At 55.6% G+C, this 25,947-nt stretch overlaps 1 protein-coding gene across 9 annotated transcripts in view; it reads right to left on the reverse strand.

Annotated features, from left to right (window-relative positions):
- DNM2 (dynamin 2) overlaps positions 1–25,947 on the reverse strand; it is a 36,541-nt gene that overhangs the window by 5,934 nt on the left and 4,660 nt on the right. For 3 of the 9 annotated variants that reach the window (XM_075025100.1, XM_075025097.1, XM_075025095.1), the window contains exons 2-17: positions 22,451–22,524; positions 19,712–19,861; positions 19,159–19,362; positions 18,712–18,810; positions 18,301–18,461; positions 18,035–18,177; positions 17,256–17,391; positions 16,906–16,973; positions 15,654–15,792; positions 13,179–13,265; positions 12,790–12,860; positions 11,771–11,800; positions 10,650–10,701; positions 4,301–4,414; positions 657–766; positions 156–267 (exon numbers count right to left, since the gene is read on the reverse strand). In XM_075025100.1, coding sequence (XP_074881201.1) covers positions 156–267; positions 657–766; positions 4,301–4,414; positions 10,650–10,701; positions 11,771–11,800; positions 12,790–12,860; positions 13,179–13,265; positions 15,654–15,792; positions 16,906–16,973; positions 17,256–17,391; positions 18,035–18,177; positions 18,301–18,461; positions 18,712–18,810; positions 19,159–19,362; positions 19,712–19,861; positions 22,451–22,524 — 1,750 coding nt within the window. Of the gene's footprint in view, positions 1–155; positions 268–656; positions 767–4,300; positions 4,415–4,459; positions 9,879–10,649; positions 10,702–11,770; positions 11,801–12,789; positions 12,861–13,178; positions 13,266–13,910; positions 14,050–15,653; positions 15,793–16,905; positions 16,974–17,255; positions 17,392–18,034; positions 18,178–18,300; positions 18,462–18,711; positions 18,811–19,158; positions 19,363–19,711; positions 19,862–22,450; positions 22,525–25,947 lie in introns of those variants that run through there. The other 6 variants (XM_075025104.1, XM_075025099.1, XM_075025105.1 and 3 more) reach the window with 4 other exon arrangements.

A 25,947-nucleotide genomic window follows, 5' to 3' on the forward strand; every position in this document is an offset into this window, starting at 1 on the left:
GGTATCCGAGAACCTACTGTGACACACCAGGACCCAAGCCAAGAGCTCCCAAGTCTGAAGGCTCCTCTGGCAGCCTCTCCCCGGGCTGGTCTCAGACAGCACCCCTCGGCCAGCCTGCTCCGGGAGGGCTCGGACAAGTCAGAGGGAGTGTTTACTTGGTCTTTCTCTGGGTAAACTCCCGCTCGGAGGAAGGAGGCTTTCCAGCTGTCCACATCTTCTTGGGAGTCGCAGGCCAGCTCAATCTGACGGAGATCTTTGTACACGTTCCTAGGAAGAAGGCGCAGAGCCGGGCGTGAGGACCACGGAGGATGGGAGGCTCGGCAGAGCACCGGCGAGTCCTCCAGCACCTCGAGCCCTCAACACCAGGATGCCCGAAGAAGCCTGAAATCCCTCCAGAATGTGTATATAAATATTGGCAAGCTTCTGCTTCCTCTGAAGAAATCCTCCCCCACCAGATCACAGATGCTCCTGCCTTGGAGCGCGACACTGTACGGACGGGGAAGCCGGATGCACGGCCTGGGTTTGGACCAACAATGACTGAGGGAGGGCAAAACCATCAGCCTGTCAACAGTAGAGCGTGTTCGGCAGCATTTTGAGCCTGGTGCGATACCCAGAGAGCGAAGGGATTTCAGGAGGCTCCTGCTCACAGCCCTTACCTTTGCTCTGTGTTGAAGATGGCAAAGACGTGCTTGTTAGACATAAATCCCTTCTCCACATCCCTGATTTTCAAATTATCCAAAGGCAACATGTACTTCTTCTCCTTCTCCTGGAAGAGGGGACAAGAGGAAGGGAGAGATGAGAGCGAGTAAGCACAGCAGCGCTTCGTTAATGCTGATTAGCCATCCTGAGTAGAATGAAAACCCAACCCCTAGAAACACAGTGGAGATCAGAACTCCTGCGACGGAGGGGCAGCGATTTCCTCAAGCTCACACCAGAGAAGGTCCACCAAGACACGCTTTTCAGCTCAGCCCACAGCATGCGATTCCCTGACCAAAGCCAAGAGCTTTACCTGGGACGGAGCAATCTGCCCTCCCCAGGAGCCTGCCCCCCGAATCGGCAGCGCTCTGGCACAAGAACAGACCACGAATCCCTTTTGGTGCTGCTCTGGCTACCTGGCTTCCCTGCCTTTCCAAGGATGCATCCGGCAGCACCAAAGAAACCACTGGAGAAAGGGATTCGGTCCCTCCAGGTCGGCGGGCAGCTCCCGGATGCTGCCCGTTGGCAGCCCTGCCTGTGCCGTAGCTGCCCTCCCTTGGCACGGGATGGGGCCGGCTCCACCGGAGCCCACCCTGCCGCCTCCGAGGGGCCCCAGGAATTTCCCCCCCAGTGCCTGTCCCTGCTGGAGGGGATGGTTGGAAGGAACCGGGGCCTCGCAGTCTGGCACGAAGTCGGCTGCTGATTTAAGAGGCTGCTCTCCAGCCCCGCCGAGGGGCCACCCAGCCGAGTCGCTGCCGAAACGCCACATCTGGAATTGTTTAGAACAGCTCCAGCTCCACTTTGTCTCCAGATGCTGCGCACACGGTCCCAAAAAGTGACGTTCGCCTTTGTAGAGAGGCCACGAACCCAAAGCCTTCCCCCCCCCCGCCCCCCTTCCACCGCCGCCCCACACTCCTCCTCATGATTTCCTGAAAAACCCACAACTTTTTTCCAGACTGGATTCGGTTGCAAGGACTTTGCCACGTCAGAAGAGAGACAAAGCAGTTTCCTTTCGCCCATCGGGCTTCTCTCCTTATTAAAAAAAAAAAACAAAAACCAAAACCCGGGAGGGGGAAAAAATTAAAAATAAAAACCGCCCCCGTGGATGCCGTGGGAAGCCGGAGACTCCAGCCCAGCCTGCCCAGTGTTCAGACTACCTGTTCAGGAGGGTTTAAAGTTGTACAGTAGTCTGCACATTGGTTAGATCGGGTTTGGCCGAGCAGCACCCCAGCAGCACCCCAGCAGCCGCAAGGTAAGGGCAGGAGGGGGGAGTGAGCCCGGATTTCGCCCTTTTTGGGGAGATTTTTGCTTTGACTCGTGGAGGCGGCGTGGTTTTGGGGTTTTGGGTTTTTTTGCCTCGGCGGCACAAGCGGGAGGGCAGAGCCGAAGCGGGGGGAGCCCGGCCGGGCAGCGCTCCCCACGCTTCCCCCCCCTTGCAATGGGGAGGCGAGAGGGTGGGCTGCATCCCCCCAAAACCCCAGGGTGCTGGGTGCCGGCTTAGCAGCTCTTGGCGGTTCATTTTTTAACGGCGGGGGCTTGGTGGGGGGGGGCAGGGGTAGGGGGGCAGGGAGAGCTGGGCTTGCAGAAGACAGAGCCTCATTCATCCCCGGCCGGCTGGTTCTCATTACCCGCCGCGGAGGGGCCAGACGTGCCCCCCGAGAGGCCTCTGCGCAGGAAACCGGGGGAGCACCGGCGGGCTCTGAGAGGGGGGGGGAAAGCACGCCGGAGGGAGGTTTATCAGCTCAACATGTTTCCTTCTCTTTTAGGAGGCAGATTTAAAAAGGGGGCTGGGGTGGGGGGGTGGCCGGGGAAGAGAAGTTAAAATCTGACTCCATGGTTCGGGAGAGACGTTCACCTTTGCAGCTTGCTCGGAAGATGAAGGATGAACAAAAGAAGCCTGGGCTTTGCTCCCGTGCCCAATGTCCAGCTGCTGAGCAGCTCCCGGGAAATAAAAGTTGTGTTCACGTCTCCTTTTTCTGACCCGCGTGCTAGGCTCCGGCGAGGCAGCGGCCACACCGAACCCCGTGCGTCCCCCCAAAACACCCTGCAAGCCAGCCCCCCCACCCCACACCATCTGGCCAGGAGGCCGGTGACGTAAGGGGAAAGGCGAGATCACGGGCCGATTTTCAGACTGTGGGGGCGGAAATGCTGGAAAATCTGAAATATGAAAGTAGCATGGCCGAGACCACGGTGCCATGGAGGAGATGCTGGCTCTGGCGCTCACGCCGGCCCCGGCAGCTTGGACAAGAAGCAGGCAGGAGATGCCGGTCTTGCCGCCGTCCCATTCCTGGGAGGGTTGAGCCCAAAGAAATCGCTTTGGGTTTGAGTGGTGAAATGCCGTTTCCAGGCAGGGGTGAGCTACCAACACCCTGGCTGCCCCGTTACACCGGGGAGTGGGATGTCCAGCCCAAGGGCTGGGGCACCAGATCCCCTGACATGGGCAAACAGGTCCAGGAACAGCAGCGGTCCCTTCCCAGGCACCCGGTGAGGAACAAGAAAGGACCTGTGGGGTCCCGGCACAGAGAAACCCCAGAAGCGGAGAGAATCAGGTTCCCTCCCCATGCCCTGGTCTCCCCACACTCCCGGGGGTGGCTCTGGAGGGGGATTGGTGGCCGGGGGGTGGCTGGGCACCGCACGGGCCGGTCAGGACAGCGTGCAATGCCCCCCACGTGTACCCCACCTCCTGCCCGCCACAGGCAGGGCTGCCTGGGCTTCAGGCAGCAGAGATGCCTCAGCGTTCTTTGCTGGGAGGGCGGCACGGGCTGCAGCCATCTCCTGCCCACCCCGATCCCGTTTCCCATTTCCCTACAGCTTCCAAGTTCTTTTTGCAGCTCAATCGTAGTGTGGGGATATTAACCCCATCGGCACCTCCTGCCCGAAGGCAGCTTTGGGATGACGCGTGATGTAAGAGCAGTGCAGCAACCTCACGAAGAACAGCCAAGGAGGGGGTTTGGGGCTTGGTGACAATGCACCGATGGTCCCATGGGGTCAAAGACTAAGTTTTCCTTTACCCGCAGCCAAGCCCTGCACAGCATTGGTAGTTTTTCTTTCCCCAGGGCCAGAACGGACATGGTTTCCCCTCCTGACCACCTGCATGGCTCCTCTGGCTTTGCTGTGCTGAGACAGTCAAACCGGGAACTGGCTGCGCTGGGTTAGGGGGCTGGGATGGGGCAGGGAGGTAAAGGGAGGTCCCCGATCCTTCTTGGAGGTCTTGCAACAACAGCATTGGGGACAAAGAAAACCTCCCCTGAAGGAGGCAGGGCACAGGGGATGCCTGCATGGCGTGGCCACCCCCCAGGCTCGGCCAGGGCCGGGCAGCTGGATCCCGTAGGACCTCCGCTTGCCAATGTCTCCCAGTTTATCTTTGTTTACACAATCCCGAGGTCTGGGGGAGTGTCTGGAGACATGGAATTTGCTGGCCGGGGCTGTGCAGTGTCCGCAGGGCACCCTCCAGAGGAGACCCACGCTCCTGCATGCCAGGAGATGGACAATGCTAATTAGTCCCGGGCGCTAATTCTCATTCCCAGCCCGAGGACCTTCTCACCCCAGGCCCATGAATCACAGAGCCTCCGCTCAAAACCCGTTCTTCCCCACTCGCACATACCTCCTCGTCCTTGTACCAGGACAACGACTCGGCCGTCAGCACAAACCAGTACTCCTTGGAGCCTCCCTTCATGATGCTGATGTTGTTGATGGTCAGCCAGCCCCTGCGGATCACCTGGAGACAGAGGAGTGGTGGTGGGGAGCGGAGGGGAGGAAGGAAGAAGAGGTTACAGGCTACTGTGGAGTCTCCGGGGGAGTTCCCCAGATGGAGAGCAAGGAAAAGTGCTCCTGAGCTCGAAAGCCCGCCTAGACCCTTCACAGAAAGCCCTAGCCTCAGCAAAAGACCCTCAACCAGACAGATACTGAGACCCCATCTCACAGGTAAGCTAGCAGCACGTGGGGGGGACGTCTGGAGCTCTTCTAGCTCCCAAAGCTGGATGAGAAAAGCAGCGAGCCCCTGCCCACGCTCATGGTAAGATGCTGCGGCACCAACAGATCCAAACCCAACTCCACATTAATTCCCCATGGCCACTGGTGTCACCTGGTCAGCCAGCAGCAGCCCAGACAGGAGAGGTGATGGAGAGCAAAAGGTCCAGCACCCCAAAGGGATGAGACAGGAATTCAGAGCGTGTCTTGGGTTTAAGAGAGGACCGGAGCTGCCCGGGGGCATTACGGTCTCTGCTGTGGGCTGTTTTGGGGTGTCCCGCACAGGGGTGCTGGTGCCGGTCCTTCCCAAAGGTCAGCACGCAGCACAGCAGTGCCAGGAGCCCCGTAAAAAGAGACCTCAGCCTCCATCCCAGCCGTTTCAAAGCCGCTGTCATGCCACCTGTGAGCAACGCCAGAAAAGGTCTGCAGAGACTAATGGAGCCCCATCAGCTGGGGCACGTTCCCAGGAGCAACAACCAACTTACCCAGTCCAGCAACTACCGGAGCAGCTCTCCCCATCCCTGTTCTGCTCAGGGTCTCTGTGAGCAACGTGCCCTTGCTGAGGGTGGCCACTGCAGCCCTCAGCCTCATTATAACCGAGGAATCCTGTGTTTCTCACCCAAACCCACTCCTCCTCTTGTGCATTGACCCCTACCCCAAAGCAGCCTCCCCCCAGGACAGCTCCTCTGCCTCCTTGCAGGGAGGACTAGCCGGCAGGTCTTGCCGAGCTCGCAGCCCCCAGTGAAAGGCTCCCTCGCAGCCCCACAGACGGACCTCACATGCAAACACGTAGCAGCAGCTGCTGGCAATCGGGGCAGCAGCACGCTGAAGCGAGATTGCCGAAGCCTGACGTTGCAAGCAGCAGTTTTTCACAACACAATGCACAAGGACCACACTGTCCGAAGCAGGCGGCAGCATTCCCTGTCCTATATCAGCCCGGGGAGCTAACGGCTGACCACTATCTCCATCACGGCACTTGTGTTCTCTCCCAGCGCCAGTGGCGAGGAAGCTTGCACAATGGTGTAGCTGGTCCCAGCACCTACCGGACAGCAGAGCCCTCGCTAGACTATCCCACGCCTGTCTCGGCACTGTCAGAGCTAGAGGGGCACCATCCTGCTGATGCCAAGGAGCGCCCCTGTGCCTGTGACGGCTTCCCCAAGACAACAGCCCTTGGGGAACAACTCCACCTTCACTGGATACACCTCGGCGACAGCAGAGCCCCACCAGGACACCTGTGCCGGCTGGAAAACATCATGAATTATCACAAACCCCTTGCAGTTGCGAGAACAGGCAACGGAGATGTGCTGGAAGCTGGAATCGCTCCTAGCCTTGAGTCCGGACAAGCCAGGACTGGACTGGGACAAGCGAGCACGCTGCTCGGCTGAGCAGAGGATTAGACCCTGCCCAGGTGCTCCTGCCGGCCTCCCACGAGAGGGGCAGCAGATTGACTTCACCAGCAGCACAACCACCATCTTTGGGACAGGCCGGGAGTTTTCTAAGCTTTTCAACTGCAGGCAAGATTACGCTCTGCCCGGCAGGGTTCCTCCATTGTTCTGGGAGCTATTGTACGGAGAGGAAGGTCACCGCGGCTCGGCACAGACCCCAGGGGTGCGGCAGAAGCCTTTAGACCAAGCTGTGAGTCTCTCTCCCTACCAAGGGCTGCAGGGGAGCGGCATTCTTCTCACCATCACCCCCACGGTTTTACTGCGGAGCTGCTACGCCGGCCGCCCCATGAGCTGCATGGCAGGACCACGCTATGCTTCCAGATACTGGTTTGCCTGCAAATGACCCGCTCCCAGGTAAAGAGGGGGAACAGAGAGTCCCCGAACCCGTCTGCTTCTGCTGTGTCAACCCATCCAGCTGGGACTCTGCTCTGGAGGCAGCGAGGGCACCTGGAGGTGGAGGGTCAGACCTCCCCAGGGCAGGAGCTGCCTCGCAAATGGCAATGCTGGCCTCTGCTAGAGACCTAAAAAACTGCAGGAGAGCTTCCCAACAAGCACCCGCTCCTGTAGGAACCCTAAAGGAGAGCCCAGCCAAGCTGGGAGGTAGCACAGCACACAAACCCCCCGGTTCAGCAGCCTGGCACACACACGCATCTTCCCAGTACGTGAGCCGTATCCTGTATTCTGGGATGCTTTAGGTGCCCTGCGCTAAGCATCCCGCACCGGGAGGCCGGCGGCAGGAGGGACTCAGTGGCAGCTCGGCAAAGCCAGTGCCCCGGGACCACGGCTTTTCTACCCCAGCGCTTCACAGGGGTTAGTACCACCACACGGGTTAGTAATGGGCAGACGTGGGGAAAATGCATCTGGGGGGGGTTGATTCAAGTCAGTCCGAAGCATGGATGGGAGGGAGAACGAACAACCCTTGCGGTTAAGCAGAGAAGAGTTAGACACGAGCGAGATGCAGAGTTTGTTATGGCTTGTATGGGAACCAGTTCTGAGCAGCTGCACCCGAGACCCAAGGCAGGGCTTTAATCTCAACACCAGGATTAAGCCTGTAAAACAGAGCCAGCGCCAGCCCTTCTGTGCCGAGGCTTTTCCGTGTGCTGCTAGGGGAATGCACCAAGGGATGGAGCTCGGGCTGCTCTCGTTTTCAGACTGCTCAGGTGGCTGCCAACGTAAAAGCCACGACAAAATCCACTGTGTTAGGCACGGGCAAAGCTTGGTGCGCCGGCGGGCGCAGGCAGCTAGAGCTAAAACTTAACTCATACAGATTTTTCTGGTGAGGGGAAGGAAGGAGCCCTGAAATTAAGACAGCAGAGGTTGTCAGATTAAAGATTTCACCTTCTGATTCGCTCTGGCATGTTTGAGACCCCGATTTGCATTTAAAAACAATCTCCAAATTTGAACCGAGTCTGGTTTTAAAGGAACAGAGACAGGACCGGGGAGATGGAGGAGTTGAGGGGATCAGGGCCAAGGGAAGGGCAGAGGGAAACGGTTCAGCAGCAAAGCAAGTCCTGCGAGCCAAGTTAGAGGCTCTGGCAGGTGCTGGGACAGTTTTGGAGGGGATTATAAGGAACAGCAAATCTGCCTTTAGGGCATGGGGCCGGGAGAGATCCAAGGCTGTAGCATAGAGGGAGCTGAAGCGTTAGAGAAAAGCCAAGATTTGATTTCTTTTGCTAAAGGGTAGAAGAGGGGAGGGCACTCTGCAGAGCCAGAGACACCCCAGCTGTGTGCTGGCTCAAGGGAGGACTCAGGACACCTCCTCCTCTATCCCCAAATGCAGGTTGAAGAGGAGGAGGAGAAGGACAAGGAGGAGGAGGAGGAGGAGGAGGAGAGAGGAAGGCTGCGCCACAGTGCCTGGCACTGAGCCACACAGCAGAGAGCCCAGAAGAAAGTTCCTTTAAGACCGACTGATATTGGTGAGAGCACCAATGGTTTTACGGCTTGTAAGCCAGGCAAGCTCCCCCAGCAGAAGAGTTCCAGAGCTCTCGGAGGTCTGCCCGGCTCTGAATCAGAAGCAGCCTGGCACTGGCCTGGCGCCTTGAATCCTTAGTTGTCAGATCTCCACCTTCCCGTCACCCGGCACGATCACGTCCGCACAGCCAGTGATGGGGGAGCGGCCCTGCACAGAAATCACTGTGTGGGAGGCAAGAGACGGGCCCTTGGGGGGGGGTTCCTTTGTTTTTGCAGCAACATCTGGACGGTGCTAAAAGAAAATGGAAGTGTCTGAACAGTTGGAAGAGATGGGAAATGGGCACGGGGCCCTCACAGACTGTTGGAGCTGCGGATGTGGTCGGTAAGTCACGGGGTTTCACTGAGCAGAAAGTACAAACCTTCCTGGGAAGAGCAGGATGGGTGCTGCCTGTGCTGTGGCAGGACTGCTGTCTCACCACATCCCTCCACTGTAACCGGATTATTACAGCAGCCTCATAAAATCCATTTTTGAGATAAGAAAGCATCCAGCGCCTAAGCTGCAGCTGCTTTTTCAGGGGACTGTGTGGCTGTTGAGAGGTGGCTGACTCTGGGGAACTTCACCTGCAGCCAACTCCAACCTTCTGGCTTCATCCACCAGCCCAGCACCCATCCCCAGCGGCAGGAGCCAACTTATTTTCCCAGCTTCCTTCCCGAGGGAGACATTCGGGTGCTGAGGCTGCCCCTGAGGAACCAAGGCAACACCTAAGCCACGGTCCTCAAGGCTGTAAAGCCCAAACTGGTGGTTTGGAGATTACTTCCCTCTCAGACACTTCCATTTTCTTGGACCGCCAGCATGATGCTCAGCTCCAAGCCTGGAGCAGCGGGGTCAGGACCCCCCCCCCACCCCACCGCCCCTAGAGGGGATTGCTCGACCACAGACGGGGAAACTCTTTTCCATTCGGAGGAAACGCTGCCCTCCGCCTCCCCAGAAGTGAGTACGCTTGAGGGAAAGCTCCCTGTTGGCTGAATAATGAGGCTCGAAGCAGCTGACAGTCACCCAAAGTTTGCCTCCGCCAGTTGCTAACATCTGGGAGCTGAGGCACCTCAGAAGAAGAGGGCTTCTTGCCGGATTTCTGTGCCAGCCGTGCAGCACACTGTGCTGCGGCCAGCATTGGTCAATCAGCTGGCAGCAAGCCCGAGGTCGGGACCCAACCTCAAGCCCAAAAAAAAGGCAGCTGGGGGGAGATAACACACCTCCAGCCCCATGGAGCTGGGGGTCCCAGAGAAAAGGGGGGCAAATTCCTACCCGCTGTGTGTGCCCAAAACACGGGCAGAGGGAGTCCCCTGCCTCAGGGCCAGCTTCTCTCCAGCCCTTACCACCACTCGACGGGAACCACGTCCCATCACAACAGCAGGCAGCTCTGTGCTAAAACCCGAAGATTTTGGCTTCTTGCTTCTCAAGGGCCAGCAAAACCAGTACTCACACCCTGAATCCCAGTATCTGCCTCTCCCTATACCTGTTCCCAGCAAGTGCAGGCAGATGCCAGGCAGCACCAACAGCCCGGTGATCATGGCACAGGCAGGGATCAGCCCCGAGCCCTTTTCTTTCAGCCACGGGAAGAGCCCAGGTGTGGGGACAAAGGGGACAGACTGAATTTCTGCCTCTAGACTAAGCTCACAGAGCCCAGTTGCTCGCCTCCGGGAATCCTGTCCTTCCTCTGCCAACAGCATACTCAATTCTGGGAAGCGAGTGGCGTCATTTTGGGTTTGGAAGGTCTTTCTGGCAGGGCCACGTCCATCACTGGGTGTCGTCTACCAGCACTATCACACTATGTGGGTACTTACCAGTATCTCACCCTTTAGGTGTGCAAAATTAAGGGGGGGGAAAAAAAAAAGCAGGACAAGGAGACAGAACAGTGAAGAAAAACAAAGTGATGGAAGGGAGAAGAAAGCAGGAAGCACAAAAATGGTAGGAAAAAGCAGAAAAACAGCAAAAGAAAAACAGTTACATGCTATTAATTATAATTTTACAGTGTTAATATTTCATTACATTCTTTCCAACAAGAGGCAATGTCTGCATTAGGTACTGCAAGACCTAACACCATGCAAGGGGGCACTTCCAGTGCTGCTCTCAGTCATGCACACCGGATAGCAAACACCCTCTCGGAAGCGGGAGGCTGCATGATGAGACAGAACTGAGGTGGACACGGCTGCTGGGCACCTCCCTGTGCTCCGTTTGGTCCCCATTCCCTCCGCCCACCACCCCGGAGGGCTAGTCTGGATCAACAGGGGCAGGACCGGGCAAGTTAGACCAGACCCAGCCCCACGTCAGAGCACGGGGCTCCTCCAGCAGCACGTGCCACCCGGCTTGTCCCGACTCCTGCTGCTTTGAGATGAGCTCCTGCGGAGCAAACGCTCCCGCTCCGTGAGCCAGAGCTCCGTCTTTCCCATCTCCAACCCCAGTGTCAAATATCCCCCCAGGAAGGAGTCTGTGGATCAACTCGAATCCTGCTTTCAGAGCTGCAAAACGCAGCTCCGGGTTGCTCCGATCACTGCTGGAGCGGGATATCCTGGAGAGCTACCACTGCCCCACGCGACGAGGGAGGACCGGGGAGCCGGCGGCCGTACCTGATTTGGGATGGCTCTTTTCTTGTTTGTCTGAGTGTTCCTTTGCTGCGCGCTGAAAGAAGAAAAAGAGCAGCTTTAGGCAGGGAAGGCAAAGCAAAGCGACAAGCGCTCAGAGCCCACGCAGCCACAACACGCTTCCCACCCGGAATGCTGTAAGGAAGAGCTGAGTCCAAAGGCGAAGCCCGTCATGTAAAATTCAACCAAGACCACCCAGACTCCGTGCTGCCAGCACACTGCAATGCAGACAGAGGAGCCCCTTCCAGAGTTTTGCCCAGGGCTGAACGTACACAGGACAGCAGAGAGGGACGGGGCTTTCCAACCAGGACAGCTTTATCTCCTTCCTTACAGTCCTTATCTCCAGGCATTTACAAATCTGCCTGTTCCAGAGGGGCAAGGTGGTAACTTGTAGGAGAGGAAACACCAAGCAGCAGTTGCTGATTCAAAAGGGACTTCTGTCCGTGAACCCAGCCGAGCCGATGCACCCCTACCACCGCAAGGCCGATAACCAGAAGGACTTGTCTCCAGAAACACCTGCAGCCTCCTAGTTCCCCCCCCAGGTTGGAAAAGAGCATACCTGCACCAGAGGGAAAGCTACCTGTCTCTCCTGAGCAACCAAAGAGACGAGGGGCGAGGTGCGGGACGTAACCGTTAGTCAGGAGCAGGAACAAAATCCATGAAAACAGTTAGAATAATGCCAGGACACCCCACGGAGCAGCAGTTTACAAGCACAAACGGGGTCCCTTCCCTGGGGAAGGTGACTGCGGGACTGCATTTGCAGCAGCCACCGTCCCTCTGGCCCAGGGCGTCCCTGACCTGCCGGCTGGGGGAATTTGGGAGATCGCTTTCTGTCTGCCCCGATCCTCACAGTTCCTCCCTAAACCCTCGGGACACAAGGCGAGCCGGGCGCCCTGTCTGCGCCAGCCCAAGTGTCGTGGCATCCCAGATGGGAGCGGGAAGCTCTCCCGTGGCTGAGCTCCACTGCAAGCGCAAATCCAAAAGCTGAGCTTGGAGGAAAAGCCTCTCCAGCTCTCATCAAACGTCCCTCCAGGCTGCGGGGAGGGGAAGGTGCAAGCAGGGCTGCCCCAGCCACTCCAGGACATGCTGTTTGAGCGGGTACCCACCCTGTCGTCATGTGCTGCTCAGTGTAACAGCTGGGGAGTGGGAGAGTTTCAGAGGAGTCCGGAGGAAAGAGTGAGATGATGGTTCAAAGGAAAAACAGGAGAGATTAGGAGAAGAGGAAGGAACTGTGAATGAAGGTGAAAAGCAGAGACATAAAAAAAGCAGGGGGAAAAAGAAAACAAGAGGAAGACTATGTGAATTTAAAGTGGAGGTGGTGGTGTGGGCTCTGGCTGGTGAGGACGGTGACAAGCTCTGGGCAGAGCCGCTCGCCTCTGCTCTTTCTGTGCGCGGACACCTGAGCCGGACCTCTGGGCGCTTCCAAAAAGTTATCGCCCACTTTGGGGCTGCGCAGATGGAAAATGCTAGCCATCCTCTGGCCAAAAGCCAAAGTTGAGGGAAGAGAGACTAACAGGAGAGCCCCGCTCCTGGTCCTGGCCTCGCTTGCGTGGGCAGAGGGTTACGAGGGACAAGCTCAAAGGATGGGGAGACATTTCTGCTCCAGTCCCGACAGCTCCACTGGGACAGGACGAGAGTCATTTCACCTTCCCTTAGTGCGCCCAGGGAGCACGAAAAATTCCCTCGTCTCTGTGAAGGGCAGCAACAGCCTTAATTACCTTAATTCATTGTAAGCGCTCCTGTGAGTGGGCCCTAAGCAGTTCATCTGTCTGAGGCTCAACAATCCAACTCCAGCTTTTCACGCTATCTGCCCTAATGAGCAGCATTAACAAATGCAGAGGCGGAGGAATGATGTGGGGCAGCTCAGATCTCCAGGCCCTCAAACACTAGCCAGGTGGCAAGCAGAGAAGCGGAGATCCCATACCCCAAATCTGAGAACTTGGGTGCTAAAGGTGCCGATTTGGTGAACTAAGTTGGGACGTGGGAGACTCCTCCACCGGTTTTCACGTCAGTGACCCTGAAAGGGTAACGTAACCCACACGCCTCCTCTGCAAACTGGGGGCAGGACCGTGAACCTCATTTATAAAAAGAGTTTGAGGACCCATCCCACTGGTAAATTACTTACTTGGCAAATCCAATGAAGTCTTCGTGGTTAGTGTTGATGTAAGAGAGTTCAATGTCAATCAGCAGGAGAATCTGGAAGGAGGTTTACACATTAGGAGCCCCACAAGGGAGGGCTGAACACCCACAGCTCCCGCACTGCTCGGGCAGAGCTGCCACGGAGCCCCACGTTTGCGCTCAGGGACATCGGTGACCACCCAGGAGATGACAGAGCTGCAGCACGCCGCATCGCTGCCGCGAGAGGGAGCTTTGGGATCACGAGTGGGGAGATGCCGAGTGGCTGCTCCAAGCACCGGCTGCTGCGGAACAGGGCCAGGGCTTGCTTTGTCCTCGCACCCAGCAGCTGGGCTTTCTCCCTGCTCTCTAGCCAAGACGAAGATCGCGTGAGCTCACCTGGTCCTTCGTTTTGCCTTCCCGTTCCCTGATGTGAGTGGTAACGATCCTCTCCGTCTCCTCTCGTAACCTGGGGTAGGAACCAAGCTGAAAAGAAAGGGAGAAGGCCAGGGAAAAACCGCTGCTGATGGGACTGTGGCAGCCTCCAGCGCTCACCGCAGAAAGCCAGTGACAGAAGACGCTCACGAAGGGGATGGAGGACAGAGGGGACTGAGCCCCAGTTCTGTCAGGAGGACACAACTGGGGCTCAGGGGCAGAAAAAGCGACAGACTTGATTCTCTTCACTATATCCGACAAGATCAGCAGAATCCCCTTCCCGGGGGCCTTCAAAGCAATGCCAAACACACGAATCCAGATTTTTTTCTTCCCGCCCTCGGACCCCACGGCCAAGCAGATCCGGGTTTTCATGGCACGAAGCGCGAGCTACGGCTAAGCAAGGCAAAGGAGGTGGGATCTCAGCAATGCGAGGAGCGTTTTTAGCCTTTGCTGTTACGGGGGTGAGCAAACACCTGTGCAATATGTCTCGGCAGGACCCGTGCCACGAAGCCGAGTTAATGCTACATCTGTATTTGCCGGCATTTCCAACGGGCATTCAGGTGTCAGAAGGACACGGTATCCCCCAAAATTAGTGACAACCTTGCGGCTGAACTCACTTTGGTCGGCTGGGTCCTGGGAGCAAATATATTCCAGATGTTCAGATTAGACAAAAAGGGATGAATTAAGACCCGTTACCTTTTCGGCACACTTTTTAATGACCGTGGCCAGCTCTGAGACCACCAGATCAACACACTTCAAACTGGGCTCTTTAAGCTTTACAATCTGTTTTTTCACTATGGCTTCAAAGGCCATGTCGGGCGTGAAGAGCCCCGTCCTGCATCATGCAGAGAGCAAGAGCGAAACACCAAGTGGAGTGCAGGGGGCGAGAAAAATAGCAACAAAGACAGAAAAAAAAAGAAAAATGAGATATTTTTTTTTTAAATTAAGGTTAGTAACGTGCAAAGGAAAAAGCTGCAGCGCCTGCCTGAGAAATTCCTTCAGGTCTCTTGGAGCTGTTGGGGTGATCGGTCCCCTCTCAGCTCCCCTGCGTCTCACAGGCAGCATGGGCAGGCTCAGCCCCAGACCCCAAACTCCCTGCGGCTTCGGGGGCTGTTTTACTGACCAGGGGGTGCCTCGCCTCTACGTGTACGGGAGGGCAGCGCTGCCTGAGCGCAGGAAAAACCCTGGAGAGGCTCCTGGCTTCTCTCTAGACTGCACTACTAAGACCCAGCTCTAGGAAAACACTGAATTTCAACTTGGCTTTGGGGTTAGAGCCTATTTGAGGTGGAAGGAATTTCGGCAGGAAGCGCTGGCTTCTTCACGTTACCCAGATCACAGTCAACCATGCTGGAAACGAAAGACAGCGGAGGAGAACTGATCCACCAACAAACCCCCACCAATCCTACCACTTACAGAACCAGGTCAGCATTTAAACTGTTCCGCTCCACAAAAGCACTCTGGGTAGCAAACACCGCGGATACTTTCATGTTCTCGCCTGTACGTAGCTAAATTTATTAATTTTTTTAAAATAACACAAGCATTGGAAGGAGAGGGGAGCTGTTTTTCCTGCCCTCTTTTCAGTTTAAGGCATATCTTTTGGTGCCACCAGAACAAGGTTAAAAAAACAAAAGAGTCACCCTGAGAAGCCGGTTATTAAATATGGAAACGGCCCGTTTATCCAGGGCACAGCTTCAGGGTAATTAACACTTTCACAGAAAAAAAGACAACTGGGGTGGGGGGAACCTTTTGAAATGTAAATGTGCTTGTTATCAAGCAGCTTATTAATAGCAGACGTTGAACTGCATGATTTACAGGCATGCCACCAGACCGTTTGCTGGAACCGCTGTCCCCGGCTTTTGTTTCCACGTTCCAGGGATTCCCAGAGTGCAGCGAAGCAGCAGTTTAAAGTGCAGCTTGAGAAGACACGTGCTAAGAGAGGTACCAGGATCCAAGAGCAGCCTGCCCACCTGCCTGGCTCCTACCGGGAACAAAGCCTCGGCAGCACCCCTCTAACCTGCCGCCGCCGCAGTCAGGGCCCTGGAGAGCCCCTCACTGCGAGAGCCGTGCTGCCCCCAGGAGGGTGACGGATATGGGAAGCCAAGCGTCTTGTCGAGCGTCCCCAGAAATCCCGATCCTGTCCGTCGGGATGCCCGGGAGGCTCAGGGACGCCGCCGGCACTCAAAGCGCTGGGTGATGTCCTGGGTGATCTGTCCTTGGCATCAAGGACCAGCCAATCCCCCCCAGCCGAAGGCAACAGGGAGGACTCCAAGTTAGGAGACACGAGTCAAAGCTCAGAAATATCCAATTTGCTTAGGGAGCTCCCAGATTTTTGGGTTTTTTGGAGGGGAAACCAGGCAAGGCAGGCAGGTTAGAGCATCGCTTCTGCTTCCCCATCCCACTGGTAGGAAGGGGCTGGATTGCCTCCAGCCAGTTCAATACCTTACTGGTACACTGTCTAACTGTATTGATTAACTCCTGAATAACGAGGTCGACACACTTCAGACAAGGCTCTTTCAGCTTCACCACCTGCTTTTTCACAATGGCCTCGAATGCCAAGTCTGGGGTGAAGAGCCCCGTCCTACAGGAATCCGCAGGTGGGGCGAGAGGGCAGAGACATGGCAGAGAAAAAAACAAAATGGGTCATCAGGTTTGGAGGCGATCAGCTGCGTCCTGGAGAGCAATTCCCTCCCCAGCGCCGTGAGCTGGGGCGGCCCCGGTCCTGGATCCACGGCATGGCTGAACCCCGCTTTTCCCCCTGCCGTTGGGGCTGCCACAACCCCTCAGAGGGGACGGGGTGCTGGCACCTCCGCCCCCCCACCTTGTGGCAGCACCCTCCAACCCCTCCAGCACCTCGAATTAGGGTGCTACTTCCCCCCACCGAAAGGGAGCGAGAGCCCAAGTGCATCAACACTGCAAGGAAATGGGAATTAACCTTTTTGGTGGTGTTTAGGAAAAAGGGATACACCACGAACAGGTCAAGTGACTCCTGGGGAGAGCGTTAAAGCAAAGAGAAGAAACTCTACATTTCTCTTTTCTCATCACAGCACCAGGCCAAAGAAGAGCGGGCCTGCCAAGAAGAGGACTTGCATTTGATGCCATTCCTCTTTGGGGTCCTTAATTGCCCCGTTAGGTCTGTGCTGGATGGGCTGACCAGAGTCCAGGAAAGACGCAACACTCCCCAACAAGGCAACTCATCCCCAGCGCATGCACCTACAGCTGGGACCTGGATCCCTCTTAGTGAGAAGGTTTAACTCCCATTCCCTACCTTTCTCTCAAGGTCATTTCTTCCCCCGCTTAAGGGAACGTAAAAGGAAAGATAAAGGTTATTTTAGTGGCTAAACTGAAGGTGCAAGGGGAAATTTTTCAGCTCAGTGTCTGCGTTGCAGCCTCTCCTGGGTTCTCCAGGGTGGTAGGGGAGCGGGACAAGCCTGCCTCTGCTAAGCAAGGTGGCACGCTATGCTGGAGGGACACACGGGCTAGCCGAGTTACCCCTTCAGTTCCCTCGAAAAGGTGAGGAACGTCCATTTTCAGCAAGCGCTGGTCTCCTCAAGACACCGGACGATGAGCTGACAGCCATTGGTATCACCTCTGCCTCGGCAGGAAAGCTCCGATCACACAAACCCCGCAGCCCAGGCTTACTGATCTACTCTAAGGAGAACAGGATCCGCGACCGCGCCACTCTGATACTTGCCTCACACCGTGGATGTTTTTAATTGCATAGCTTATTTCTCGCCTCAAGTCCTTCTCATCAAACTCCATCTGAATAAGGAGGAAGGCCACAGTTACGATTTTTACAGCAAGCAACTTCCAGCAATCACGTGGGCTTGCAAGCAGGCTCCACTGCAGCCCTTCTTTTGCACCATTACAAGAGGCAGATGCCCGCCTGAAGCAAGATCACCCTCAGCCCGTGAGGACCTCACAGGCAGGTTCAGAGGCTGCTCCCTATCCTGGCCAGACTGGCTCGCTCTCTCTGGTTTACTTATCTCAAATCTTGAGACCTTGCTATCTACGCAGCACACGCGCTCCCCAGGCCAGCTTTACCTTCACTAGCTCAAAAGGAAATCTCTCGTGGAAAATGCGATTGATTCTGGCACCCCCGGAGAGTTCAAGTGTGTCCACCTGGTCTCCTGAACCTTCGATTCGCTTCTCAAAGTCCACACCGAACTGCTGGACCATTCTGTGAAGAAGCAACAGGATTAAATGGGTGCCAGTTGAGTGCAACGGACGGACAGACACCCAGAACACCTCCTACAGCCAGCACCACCCCACCAGCCCTGCTTCAGCTAGTCAGGGCTGTGTAGAAGTTCTCCCAATTCCCTCCGCTGGAGTCGCAGAAGCAAAAATCTCCCTTTTGCTGTAGTCTAAAGAGCTTGTGGGCAGGTCAAGGACGGACGCAAGTCGTGCTTTCTAATCCCAAGACCAAACTGTTTGCTTTAGGACAGGCAGGTCATGTACACAGAGCACAGCAAGCACGAGATGCTAATTCTTGCCTGCAGAGATGCTCAGCAGGCATTTCTCGGACAGGCTTTCCTTGTCCTTCCCAGCAGCCTGCCAGACAAGCGCCGGAGGACACAGAATCTCTCCCAGGTGCCAGCTTAGCACTGTTAGAGTTGGCAGAGCCATCCGCCAGCACCACTTGCTCCCAACAACGGGGCTATTCCAGGCTCTTCCTTGAAGAAGCCACCGGCTGAGACAAATGAGCCTCATAGGAAGAGCAAAGTGAATTTATTTCTGTGCCAGCAATGTTTCTGGCTGGGAGAGGTGAATCTCCTCTGCCAGGTGAGGCACTGGGAATGCAGCACTGAGCGACAGAAACCTACTGTAACAAAGCTTTGGTTTTTCGCGTGGGGTCATCAGGGCGGAAGTTTTTGTACTCCTCAACCTCCTTCTCCAGGGAGAGCAGCTGACTCTGAAGTTTGCTGCGCAGCGAAGGCAGCGTCTCCCGAATGTGGTTCGTCAGTTGCTGCAAAAGAATCGAGACAACTGAGACACCCTCTTCTGCACCAGACCAGCTGCTGGAACATCCCCTTTCCGCCAGAGATAAACACCAGCACCGCAAAACACTTGGGAAGGGAACCAAACCTACCTGGTTAAGGACTTTCTGCAAATGTGGGGTGCCCATCCGGTCGGCCATGTGCCGGTAAGCTGGGTGAGAAAGGAAGAATTTCCGCTCGGCTGCCAGTGCTGCCCTGATGTCCTTCTTACCATCGATGTCCTTCTGGCTTCGGTTAACGACGCCAATGTAGCCTGCAAGAGGACACGTTGGTTCTTGCTACGGACATACCCAGCTGAAAGTTTTCCGAGCAGGGCCATAAGGCTCCGTATCGCCATCCACAGCCACTTCTCTCAGAGCACGAAGGGCCGGGGCTCCCCAGCGGACACTGGAGAGCACAGGAGCTGCCCCTCGACTCATTTTGAAATGCCACTCTCTCCACGTAAAAGACGAAGGTGGAGACAGGTCGTAGGGGGGATGTAAAACCTTCGTGGTTCGTTATACCTCTTCGTAAAGGAAGCAGCTTGTTCTCCAGTACATCTCTGGCATCTGTGCCTTCATCCATCAGATCCAGCTTGGTGATGACTCCAATCGTCCGCAAGCCTGAAGCGGCCACACAAACAAGCAATCGATTAACCTCACAAACGAGCAATCGATCAATCGCATTTCACAGAACGTGTCAAAAGCAGGCACGAGGGTGCGTAACCAAAGCAAACGTGGACTCATCAGCGAGGAGTGGAACCACTGGTCCCTTCTCAACTGTCAGAGGACGGAAAGTCCTCTGTGAGAGGAGGAGGGATGAGACACCCCGCTGGTACCAAAATTGGGCAACTGATTGCTAAGACTCTGCCGTGACAGCTGCTGAAGGCTTTATCATTCCGTACCTGGGCCGATCCAGGGTCTGAAGCAGTGACACGGGCAGAGACAGGCAGGAGGACACGTCCCTCTTACCTTGAGGATCAACTTCTTTTGCCATCTTGAGCGCGTCCGAGTTGGCCAGATCCATGTTTGCCGGTGTGACAGCGAGGATCAAGCTGCTCTCCCTGCTGATGAACTGCAGGATCATGTCTTTGATCTGGTACTCGATGTCCTGCGGTTGGTCCCCCACCGGCACTTTGGTGATACCCGGGAGGTCGATCAGAGTCAGGTTCAACACTGAAAGGACAGAGACCAGCCGCGTTTGGGGACAAGGGCCTGGTGTTGGGAGCTGTCGGTCTTGCAGCTGGATCTCTTCAGATCTGCTGACAGATCCACCCCTCTGCAAGCTTTAAAAGCCCCTCTGAAGGAAGAGTTACTGCTGTATTTGCTCAGGGGGTGGGCCAGGCAGCCCCCATCAACCCCCAGGCCAGTATAAGATCAGACAGACACACACAGCAGCCAGCATTTGCTCTTAGGACGCAGGCTAGGCTAAACCCCACAGCCATTGTGTATGTAAATGCCAGCTTTTCTTCTTTCGAAGTGTTTTAACACACAGAGGCCTGGGGCAGAGAAGCAGCTCACTCACCATGCGGCGAGTAGACGCGGAGGTTGATGGGGACGGGAGAAATGCCTTTGTTCGTTCCTGTCACCCTGTCGGTTTCTGCTTCGATCTCTTGCCGCACCTCATCAAAATCTGTGAACTTTTTGGATTTGCAGTGCAAAAACTCAGCATATTCTGGAAGAGATAAAAAAATAAAGACAACTTGGCCATCTCGAGCCCAGCACAGGATGCACAGTGAGATTCAATCAGTTTAGAGACATTTCTAATTGCAAAGCAGAACCAGCCAGGCACTTTGGTGTGACACTGAGCAGCCAGGCAGAATCAGTGCCCCAGAGAGGCACCAAGAACCTTCCCAGGGATTAACCTGGTTGTCTTCAGCCTCCTGACTGGCAGCAGCCCCAAATAAACTTGGCCTAGCTGCTTCCTCTGGCTGAGGAGGAAAGACCGGGACGATGGCAGCCAGCCGGCTCAGGCTGAGCACACTGACACTCTGCCTGCTGCCTCTGCGCTGGCAGCAGCTGCTTTGATGTGGACTTGGAGTTACACTTCCCTTTGCCAAAAAAGAAACTGCCCTTGGGTGAGATGCTGGCAGGCAGCCGACGCTGGCTCCAGCTTAGCGAACCTCAACATCAGAATAGCTGTGTTTGTTTTCACCCAGGCCTGTTTGCCTTTCAGTCCCCGCTGATTGCTTTTAAATGTTTTATTGCCCAGACTCCTAACGCCGAAGAACGCTCTGAGTCTTCAGCTGCCAAGATGCTCTGGTGTGCCTGGGAGGCAGGACAGCAACCTCCCCCCCTGCCCCCAGCACCGGCAGCACCCTCATGCTGGCAAAAGGGCTGCGGTCGGCTGCGGGGAGGCACGCCACTGCTGGAGATATGGGATATCTTCTTCGCACCATCCAGCAAGGAAGGACCAGCAGCGCTTCCCTGCTCCGGCAGCCCCTTGCCAAGAAGGAAGTGCAGCTTCCCTCTACCTGCGCCACAAGCTCCGTTTTATTTACTCATTTGCTTTCCAGATTTACCACTCCATTTCACTCTGCCCCTGCAGCCAATAACTCCAGCTGAGCTGCAGTCCAGCAAGGGGCCCGACTCTGACCCCAGTAATTCTTGTCTCTCCCTTCTAAGCCCAAGGAACCTGTGCCAGGAGACAAACATTAACTCAGTCCCGGCTCCTCTGTGGGGAAGATGCCTGGGAACAGAAAAGCAGCTGCTTTTTCTGGGCTTCTGTGCAGTCACCTTCAGGTATCTGAGATTTTCTGAAAGGGTTTTGCAACCTTTTAGTGCACAAGAAGCTTCGAGGGGAGTGGGGAAGCTGAGCAGAGGTGAGGGGGAAGAGAGATGGCATTTCCCTACAGTCACCGGGATAATGACTCCCTGGCTCCTTGCAACAGCTCTGAATCTGCCCCTCGAAAAGAGACTTTAATAGATTTGGGGCCACGACTTGCCCCAGGGAGAGAGATGGTGCAACTCACTTCCTCCCTCCAACAACCCACAAGTGGGGTGAAGGGAAATACCAGCCCTACCCTCGCCCTTCCACTCCTACCAGTTCCAGCGCCTGATGACACCTTATCATCTGAAGGCCACGACTGACACTTTGCAATCTCCTTACGTGTTCTGAGTACCAGAAACGACTAATTACTTGATAAACAGGTCACCCAAATAAAGGTGAAAGGAGGCTGCGGAGTGTGGCTCTGCAGACCACTCCAGCTCTGCCAGGATTGACCGAAACCCATGCTTTTTGGGAAGAGGACCGCCTCTTTCATTTAGGGAAAGGCAATAGGAGAAATCTCCCGGAAGATTGGGCCGGCCAATGCTTTCAAAGCGTGCCTGGATGGGAAAACAAGCTGTCCTCATGCCCTGTGTTCAGCTCCTCAGTGTTCCTCACTGTGCGTGGAGGCAGGTGAACCAGGGCAGAGGCTAATTTCACAACTCCTCTGTACCAGGGTGCGAAGCGGAACTGAGTCACAGGGCGATGGGGAAGCAGCTTTTATTACGGGCACACTTTTATTAGCAACCACCCGCATTTTGAATGCTTGTGCATGGACAAAGTCCCCCTTATCATCAGGATAATGACACCTGAAGGGAAACAGTAATTTTCTGCTGGAGGGGAGCAGAAGGACGGACTTAAATGGACCTAAATGTGTTGCTGCTTCAACCTGTGCTCTGCTCCCCTCTCCCCTGCAGCCTCACAGATACCCTTGCCCTCCCCTGTGCCAGCACAATGCAGCTAAAGAGGGCTGACATACTATTTGATAAAAACACTGCAGCCTGACTCGGGATTTAACATATTCTGGGGAAGAAAAGATCATCACAATCTGCTACAAAAGCCTCCTGCGGAACAGACCCCAACTTTGCAGTGTCAAGGGCAGCACGTGTTCAAAACGAGCCTGAACACAATCCATGCTGCCAGTGCATGCTCTCAGCTAGATGTACGCCGGAATGCCGGCATCAGTGCCAAATTGCAGAAAACTCCTCTGTCGTTTGCCACTTCCAGGGTGGCTTTCATCCCCAAGAGCAAGCGTGCTCCCCAGCAGTGAAAATCTTGTTTGCGGAACACTCAAACGAACCAGAACCATTACCGAAATATTCATACGCTCGTTAAACGACAAATCTGTGAGAGGTTCGAGCACAGGCAAGCAGCCAAACGCAGACGGTACTTCCCATCTGAGTGGTAGACGGAGCCACGTCTGCCAGCCAAGAGTTTCAACCACCCTCTCCCTCTTCTGACGGGGGAACTGGGCAGCTTCTCCTGCCCAGACCATACCTGTCTTGGAGAAGATAAGCTGCAGGATGAGAGGCCGCCGAGTGACAATTCCAGAGCCTCGGGGAAGGAAGTCTCTGCAAGGAATTAAAAGACAGATATTTACCGGCATGGTTAAATAAGAAAGTTAATGCTGTACCAAGTTAATCACCCTGATATCTAAACAGCAGGCACGGGGGGATGGCACCTGGATCCTACACAGAACCCGTTCCTGCTCTGCAGTGGGAGCTGGAAGAGGGTGAAAAATGCTCCTGGGACCACAGACACCAGTGGCAGGGCAGGAATGTGCTCTCCCAGCGCCTGCCCTGGTCTCAAGGCCATCCTCCCCCAATCCCGCTATCTCTCCCTACAGAAAAGGGAAGAGATTGGAGCCTCAAGTGCAAGGACGTCCTCAGAGGGCAGAGCTCTCCAGGAGTGCCTCCTCATCCCTGAAAGCAGGCGGGAAGAGAACAGGCAGTAACGGAGAGGAGAGCGGCTCCCACGTCCTTACAACTGCCTTCGCCATGAATTGCTTCCGAGCGACTGCTCTCGAGGCTGTGGGTGCAGGAATTCGGAAAGCCGTTTTCCCGGCTGCCAGCCATTAAGAAATTTAAGTGTCTACCAGATTTTAATACTCTGCTAATTCAGAGGGAAAAAAAGAAGACACCTTGACAGAAGGGACAAACCCACTGCTTTCTCTTTATTCTCGAAAACCACACATACTTTATGGTTTCACCCCACTTCACAGGAAGGCCCCCTGCAAAGAGTGAAACGAGGTGCAGAACTGATGACATTTCTCCTGCCCCCTGCTCGGGGAGTCAGCTCAAGCGCACAGAGCCTTTGTGGTTTTTTTTTTTTTCCTGCCTGGACATGGTGCTGCTCCGACAGGCAGCTTTGTTCAGGGCCGTTATCGCCCAGCAAATGGCTGCAGCTCCCTTCTCCCGGGCCGAGGGTGATGGGAATTGGACGGGAAAGTGGTTTTGCTGAGCGGCTCCATGCTGGTAGTTTTGCTTGCTCAGAAACGGGAGCGATAAGAGCTCCTTGGGAGAGGCCAGAGCAGCGTTGAGTGGATTTACTGCTTCCATTAACTAGAGAGCACATCCAGCTTATCAGCTGAGCACAAGGAAACGAGATCGGCATTGTGGGCAGGCGGTGCCTGTCACTGTCACCCACACTTGAAGGCACCCTGGTTGGAGTCGGGGGGGAGAGGCTCCACTGGGAATTCACCCCCCTCCCTCGGCTGTACCCAACCCTGCACATCAGCACCTCTGGCTGAGCTGCTGTTGTGAATTACAGCTGCGCTGGGAACGTCACCTTCCTTCACCCGAACATCACCTAGGAGATTTCTGAACCAACCATGCTCACCGAGCCCTACTCAGAGCCACACCGGGGAGGCAGCAGTTTCTCTAAATAGAAACGTGGTTTTATCACCCTCGAAAAGAGCTTCCTGCCCAACCGGGAGGACAGGTCCTGCAGCACCCGCCACGGGAGGTGGGATGCGACAGGAAAGGGAAGCGTTTGAGGGCATCTGCTTGACAGCAGCAGGAACATCTGTTTCAGCACTGCTCGCTACCCAGTATGGTTATGGCTCTGCAGTTTCACTATGACGAGCCCTGTTACGCTATTTGGAAAGCGGTAGCAGCTTCCTCCTGTTGAAATAAATACTGTGAGATGCAGAAACCCTCCCCACAGCCCCATCACCTCCCCCGGGACCCCAGGAGGGGAGAGCATCGGTCCCGGGGGGAGAGTGTTACAGCATCTCCTGCAACCCAGAGGGGATGGAACATGCCTGGCAGGCTCCACTGCTCCATTCACCTACCTGCATCACCACTGTGTTAACGATCTCTGGGGGGGGTTAACGATATAAAACCCTCAGCTCCTGGCCCCCCCCCAAGGCATGCTAATCTCAGAGGAGTCAGGCTGCAGAGCATGAACTCGCCCGCCGCTACGCTGCGGGGTCAGGCATGAGCAACCTGCCCTTTTGACGCGAAGCGAAACCGAACAAGAGCCTGCTTCATCGGGGAGGACGGCGCGACTCCTGCCCGGCAGCAGACGTGGGCCAGCCCTTGTGCAGCCATGGAGCCGGGTCACCCCGTCTGGCACCCGTGGATGGCAGCGAGTGGGTGTTTTTACAACTGAGGGCTGTTACCGTGCTCAGTCCCGCTCGCACACACATATTTTTGCAGCCAGGGTTAGCAGGAACTTTCTCCTTCATAAGAAAACGCCAACTGCAAACACGGAGGGGGGCAAACCGGAGCCTGCCAGAAGGTCCCTTTGGCATTTTTTAAACATTAAAGTGACTCAGAGATGTGGGACAGGTGGCATGAAGCAAGACACAATTGGGATGACGCACCTCAGAGACGTAACCTCCGAGGAGTGAGGTCAAACCTCTGTTTGAAATGACAACATTAAACCCGCATTCTCTGCTTATTCAGAACAATCGCCTATCTCTGCTTGCCGTTTGCGTGCCGTACCAGGAAACGCAGCTTTACAAAGACAGCGAGAAGACAAAGGTCACTGGTGGAGGAAGTACATTTAATACATCCCGTCCCCTATAAAATCTCCCTTGGCAAAGGCACCTGAGAGCTGGCTCCCAAGCGGCCAGCGCTGCCTCGTACCTGCCAGGCTCTGCCCATCCCTGCCCGGCTCTGCCTGTCCCTGCCCAGCCCCTCCCTGGTTTCAGGCTCCCGTTTATCTTGATGGATTCTTCACCAGCAACCCCGTGGCAGCTCTTCCCCAAAATCCAGGGAAAAGACATCCCAAACTCCCCGGGAAGTGACCCACCAGATGGTCATGCCATGTCCCCCCGAGATGTGTTTTCACTAATGAGCACTCACTTCCAAATTCCCTTCCTTTAGCTCCATTTTCAGCCAGTTCTGCCTGCCGATAGAAGTTCCCCCCCTCCATTTCTGAAGCAACACCTCACAATTAAATCGCCGTTCCTCTGACAATCGCTGCCGTAAAATCCTCCCCAATCCATTTAGCCAAAGCCGTGACTTACATCTGCAGCACTGCTGCCCCAACTCGGCGCAGCCGATTCCATCCAGGCAGCCGAGCCTCACCAGACCCGGGGAATATTTGTGGAAAAGGCCTAAGAACAGGTCGCTCTCATCTCCATCCTTCCCTGTGGATAAATTCTCCCTCCAAGAGGCTTAGACATCGTATTAGCACCAGCTCAAAAACCAGCGAGCCACCTTGGGCCTGAGCTGTTGATACTTGGGGCAAAGGCTGAGGTTTATCTCCATTTTGGGGTCTCCAAAGCACTTTCTGGTGCCTCTTTCAGCATCCCACTGGGAGAAGGGGACCACGGACCTTTACCTGACGCAGGTAAAGGATCTGTCACCGAGGTCCAGCCACCTCTGTCCCCCAAGCCCTGCCGTTGTGGCCGTCCGGCTTAGCCCCAGTTTTATTTACGACTGCCGGGAGCACCGATAACGCCTTCCGAAGGACTCATAATGCCCCATTGAGGTTTGGTTCCTCGACTACGCTGCCGATGGGAGGGCCTCCCCACGGCCCGGATC

Source organism: Buteo buteo, chromosome 4 (genome assembly GCF_964188355.1).
Source record: "Buteo buteo chromosome 4, bButBut1.hap1.1, whole genome shotgun sequence".
Lineage (NCBI taxonomy): Eukaryota > Metazoa > Chordata > Aves > Accipitriformes > Accipitridae > Buteo > Buteo buteo.